Genomic DNA, 6,356 nt, shown 5'->3' on the forward strand with positions numbered 1-6,356 from the left:
GGTATCCACTTTGGGCATCAGCCAAAGTCTGTAGAAGGTATGGAAATAGAGCAACTATTGAAAGTCTTTTGCAATACAAGGCATTGTAATTGTTCTCAACCCTAAAGAATAGAAATTAACTCTCAGGTATCATATTTGTGGCTATAACTTCAATTGGATTCAATAGTCTGATGTCACGTCGCCCAGCAACGGCGGCATCGTGGTTCTAAACAAAGAAAATCGGTGCTTTTTATTCTTCATGCTGGCTAGAACGTTTCATGTCTTGTGATCAGTATGTGTAAACGTCAAAACATGATCAGATTTAAAATGGGTTTTTTTTTTCCTCTGGATACGCTTTTATTCTTGTAGTAGAAATATTTCATAAGGGCGTCCGCCATTGTTCCGATAATTTAGAGCCAGTTACTAAGTTACCATGCGTCATTACGAGGGAAGGTTTGTTACGACAGTTGAAGCGTATTGACCAGTAGATTTTTGATCAATCAAATCATGGAATTTGTGACACACCTTCACACGTGGTCGGACAAGCATGGTTGGTTGTTTAGAAACAATTTACTGTTATTGTTTTTACACATTCAGATGAGTGACTAGTTATAACACAATTTTCTCGATCATAATATTATTATAAACGTTTAAGTTTACCGATTGTTTTCTCTGTTGGTTCTTATCATCAAGCGCTAGAATCGTGGGTATTTTACTTATATTATAGACAGGCCATACCATTGATAGTGAAATCGGTGTTGTTCGCTATGTTTACCAATCACTGCCATTGTTTACATTGTGACGATGTTCGAGGGGCGGGGTTATCTAGTTGTCTATAGATAGTTCGAATATGACGTCAGTCAGGTCTTTGTTATTGTTTTTTGCCATCCGCGTTTATGAGTAATGCTCGACTATAAACATTCATGGATACACACAGTTTTGTGTGTTGGTCCGTTATACTTCCGGATGGCAATGTTATGAGCTTCTTAGCCAAGCGCATACTATCTATAGATAGAACGAAGTTGACGTCACTCAGGTCTTTTTTATTGTTTTTTTGCCATCCACGTTTATGAGTAATTATCACTAAACTGTATTGTCCAGACTATAATCATTCAAAGTTAGACACAGTTTTGTGTGTTGGTCCGTTATACTTCCGGATGGCAATGTTGTGAGCTTCTTAGCCAAGCGCACAGTATCTATTTCCTCGCTCATCCAAAGATAAGACCGCTTTGACACGAAGAGGTATTCATCAATGATCATTATAGATATTACGTCAATGCCACCCCCCCCCAACACCCCACAACACCTACATAGTTGCGTAAATCTTCATCACATGAAACTGCAGCTATTTTTGGAATGGATTGGATTAGATTGGATTGGGTGCTGAGCTAACTTCATAATAACGTCTTTCATATGAAGGACGTCGTAAATGAATTTTTCAAGACCTAATCAAATTTTGATTTAAATCTAATGTTGCTTTTTAGCATATTATTATATGAGATTAGGGGTTTCTTTCACTTTCATCCATAGCAATTCGTGTTTGCGTAGTTCGTAGTTCACGGGCGCGTTATGGAATCGTTTGTGATACCAACCAAATCCCGTGCAAAAATTCCACGGTGCGGCTGTGTACTCTAGTCGAATGATACTCAACTTTAGATTGGAAGATCCTGGATTCTGAGCTCTGAGCGGCGCATAGTTGATTCCTTGGGAAAGGTTCTTTACTCACAATTTCTAACCACACTCGGGTGTAAAATGAGTACCTTGCCGTTGACAGCATTGTCTCTATCAGAACAAAGTATTGACGCCTAAAAAGCGTCATGTCTCGTCCAACGTGTTAAATGTTGCTGTTTTCCTAGCTTCCCCCTGTAAAGCGCTATTGGGTGTTGCACTATCGTAGTAGTAGTAGTAGCGTATGGCTACACCTCCAAATTCATTTCGTCAACTCAGCTTCGAAGTCTTTCTACGTTGCCGTCGTACAGGAGCTTGTGCGCTGCCATGAACCCGAAGGTAATGCCGGCCTAGATCCAATCCTGCTAGAACAGCTGAAGATGAGTAGCCAGACCAAGAATGATCCAAACCGGCGTCCAGACAAGGTTCTTCCTTCTCCTGGGCCCACACTTCAAACTCAATGAATGCTCTGGTTTCTTTTTAAAAATATAGGCCTATTAATACCTCAATATCCTTAGATATGAGTTCTTTCCATGAGAGGAGTAATGTTGCAGAACGCTATCATTGTCCACTGCGAACTCCGAACCCAATTTAGTGTTGATGGTCTCGCATTTGTAGACTGAGAATTGAGGCATTGAGAGCAGCCATTGGTTGGCTTGTTCCATCAACGACCTGTACGGGGGAGAACAGGAAATTATTATTATGAGATCTTTAAGTGATGTTTTCAATGATGGATGGATGTTGTTTAATGGCCTGTTATTTTAAATCACATAATGGTAAACAGGCTTTCCCTATCATTGCTTGTTACAGGAAATAATATAATATGGAGTATGATGAAGATGGTGATGGTGTTATAGGGGAATGGTGAAAGTGAAGGATTGTAACGAAAATATTAGCAAGGTTGTTGTGATGATGATGATGATGATGATGATGATGATGATGATGATGATGATGATGATGATGATGATGATGACGTTGTTGTTGTTGACGCCGTTGTTGTTGTTGTTGTTGTTGTTGTTGTTGTTGTTGTTGTTGATGCCGTATCCCCCCCCCCGATGACTACGATGTTACTAGTATCCATCTGTGTGTGTGTGTGTCTATGTCAATATTGTGTTGTTATAAATGTGTAACCAAATGACAAATTGCCACTTTTTTTTAGGACAATAAATATTTATTATTAAAATAAATTGATGAATTAATAAATCAATCTGACATATCACGAATACACGGATAATGAACGAATGAATGAATAAATAAATGAATAAATAAATAAATAAATAAATAAATAAATAAATAAATAAATAAATTAAAAAAAAATAATAAAAAAAAAATAAATAAATAAAATAATAAAAAAAAAAAAATAAATAAATAAATAAATAAATAAATAAATAAATAAATAATCAAAACATAACTTATAAAAGAGAAATTATAATTATAAACATTAAAGAATAAAAAGAACACAAAATATTAAATGCACTCGTTTACTCGTAATTCTTCTTCTCACCCAAAATCCGAAAATTTGGGTTCCTTCCCATCAATCTGAGACCCGAGACACTGGGGGATAAAATCGATGTACGTCAGGGGAGGTAACTTTTCTGGTTCTTGGCTCGCTTCATCTTTTTCTGTGGGTTGTTCCCCTTTCTCCTCCTCTGGCGTCTCTTCCAATGGAATTTCTACGCTTTGTGGCTCTCCCTCGGCCATGGTACTTTTCTTTGTTGCTTACCACTATGGGTAATATAGAAATTGTTGTTACATCATATTATATTTTTAAACATCTTAACTCATTCTATCCTAGAGATTTTTGCCTCTGTTCAAAATTGGAAAAAATGTATTAAAAATGAGATGGACATAGATAGTTTTATTCAACTACCGTCCCTGCAAAACAGTAGTATCGATACCAGGCCTATAATTGAGTGAGTTAAATAACCACTCAGAGATTCTCATAGAACTGAATTTTTTATCTTGGTTTCTATTGCAATAAACGGACTACAGCTACGTGGAGATATTTGCAGGTCTGATAACCGGAGGCAATTATAGGCCTGTTTCAACACTGTTGTGATGGTCAATGATGTACGTTGGTTAGACAGTATTTCTTTACAACAATGGGGCCATAACGATTTGGGTTATCAGACCTGCAAATAAGTATGTGTCGCTTGATGCCCTTTGGATAGAATGCACAACAAAGAGACCATTGTAGATCTCTGGTACAGTCAAAAAAAAAATTAAAAAATAAATTCTTCTCTCCCCTGACCCATTCAGCAAGACAGAAAATACTTTCTATAGACTTGCATTGCATCCTAAACAAATGGTAGCAAGCAATTGTTATTGACCATTTATTTCAATACAACCCAGGGTAAAAAGAAAAACTAACTAAAAATACATTTCTGCGGGGCTCTATGAATGACTAATAATCAAGAAACCCACTATTATACAGGCATCATTGATCAGTGCGCCTCAAAATTAAACCATTACCTCTCGTTAATGTATTGAGGGCAATCACCATAATATTATGATTTGACCTCAAAAACAAAATTAAAGCAATATGGCGACAGATTTCTCAGTATGGAATTCTATTCCACTATTTATAAGACTGTCTTTATCAAACACCCCAATACATATCTTTTCTATAAACATTTACTTTGAAGAAATAGATGGTTATTCTTTTTGTCTTTAAATCTATATTTTATTGTATATCATATTAAGATATTAATATATATATATATATATATATATATATATATATATATATATATATATATATATATATATACATTTCACGAAATGTAGAACCTGGAAACGATCGTTTCGGCTAAAATTACGTGAGTGAATTTATTTATTTTTATATGCTCTAACCATCATTATCGAGCACTTTCGTACCTACGAGTACCCACCAACACTCATATATATATATATATATATATATATATATATATATATATATATATATATATATGTGTGTGTGTGTGTGTGTGTGTGTGTGTGTGTGTATGTGTGTGATTGTGCATATATCTGACTTTGTAAAGCGCTTTGGGGCCTCGGCAAAAAGCAATAAACAAATATTATGTGATAATTATCAACACATTATTATTATTATTATGATTATGCATTGAGAAATTGAAAAGATCTGAAAAAGTTTGGAAGAAAAATACAAGGAAGTTAACTCAACCCCCCCCCCCCCCCCCCCCACACACACACCCAAACACAAATCAGTCCATCTCGAACGGGGATCGAACCCTACACCTCCTGATTACGGTAATCAGAAGATAAGATAAGATACGTCGTTTATTTAATTTAATCTTAGGCTTTCGCCAATAATTCATACAATGTAATGACAACATACATGTAAGTGAGATCAGAGGATCTGAGGTTCTATGGGCGGTCGAGGCAAGTTTTTTAAAAATTAATTTTTTAATTTTTTTTTTTTTTTGGGGGGGGGGGGGGGAGGGTATTTTTTCCTCGTTTTTTTCTTCCCATTTTGTCTGGTACTGTTTCATTTACACATTTTCAGATCGTTATCTTAGACTAGTGTCTGCTCTCTAATTTGCTACTATTGATAAATTGTTCGGAATTTTGCTATAGATTGAATGAATTTGACGTCACTCGGGTCTTTGTTATTGCTTTTTGCTATCCACGTTTATGAGTAATTCTCACCCAACTGTATTAACCAGACTATAAAAGTTCATGGTTACACATAGTTTTGTGTGTTGGTCCGTTATACTTCCGGATGGGTAATGTTGTGAGCTTCTTAGCCAAGCGCATACAATCTATAGATTTAATTGTGAACACTTGTGATATAGTTTCTTCTAGAATAACAATGCTAAACAAATACGTGTAGTTTGTTAGTGCAGCTTTGTGGTCTTGTGGTTTGACACTCGCTTTTGGATCGGAAGGTTGTGGGTTCGAGCCTCGCTCGCCGCATAATTGAGTCCTTGGAAAAGGCTCTTTACTCACATTCTCTCACCGTACTCGGGTGTAAAATGAGTACCTGGCCGTTAACAACGTTGTCTCTGTCAGAAAAAAAAAGTAATATCGTCTCACAGGCGCCATATCCCGTCCTACATGTTAATTATTGCTGTTGGCCAGGGACCCTTTGTAAAGCGCTTTGAGCACGTTTAGTAGATATTGCGCTATATAAAAAGAAAAGCTCATTTTGTAATTGACTATCAGTAGAATAACAAGATCTACGATATCTACTGTCTTTACATTTACGATTTAGACGGATTGACTCACCTTTTATCAAGAATTTGTTCCTCAAATTAATGATGTTTCTAATAACAATAGCAATATTTTTTTTTTTTTTTTTTTTTTTTGTAATGGTAAAACTCCTGTTTGTTCAATCAACTTTTGCTATTTTATATGAAAGTCAGTTCCACGTGTACAGAATAGTCACTATAACTTGACTGAGTGCCAGAATTAAGGAATAACTGAACTTGATTGGGGCTTATCGATGTTACACACTGTATACAACACGAGAGAAGAATCTAGACATAAAACTGGTCTTCACGGTTGATTTGGAACGAATGCTAAAATAGTCTATCGATCATTGTTATTGTCAGATAAGCGGGTTTTGTTTTCATTACCGTGCTCAATCGACAACACGCGGAAACACGTTAGCGGCCATGTTGTTTCAATGTTGCTAGGCAGCGTGTACACAGTACATTGTACACAGTACGACTTTACGCTCGCTCATAATTTATTTTGAATCGAAC

General features: G+C 36.0%; 1 protein-coding gene across 1 annotated transcript in view; it reads right to left on the minus strand.

Annotated features, from left to right (window-relative positions):
- The window catches only part of LOC144979287 (uncharacterized), a gene marked incomplete in the record, with an annotated part of 12,039 nt that extends 5,944 nt beyond the window's left edge, over positions 1-6,095 (minus strand). Inside the window, 4 exon segments of the mRNA XM_078925908.1 lie at positions 1-28; positions 2,152-2,319; positions 3,152-3,372; positions 5,878-6,095. Coding sequence (XP_078782034.1) covers positions 1-28; positions 2,152-2,319; positions 3,152-3,348 — 393 coding nt within the window.
- Between the last annotated feature and the right edge of the window lie 261 nt (positions 6,096-6,356).

This window comes from Berghia stephanieae, chromosome 9 (genome assembly GCF_034508935.2).
Source record: "Berghia stephanieae isolate SIO BIC M18660-M18661 chromosome 9, UCSD_Bste_1.3, whole genome shotgun sequence".
Classification (NCBI taxonomy): Eukaryota; Metazoa; Mollusca; class Gastropoda; order Nudibranchia; family Aeolidiidae; genus Berghia; species Berghia stephanieae.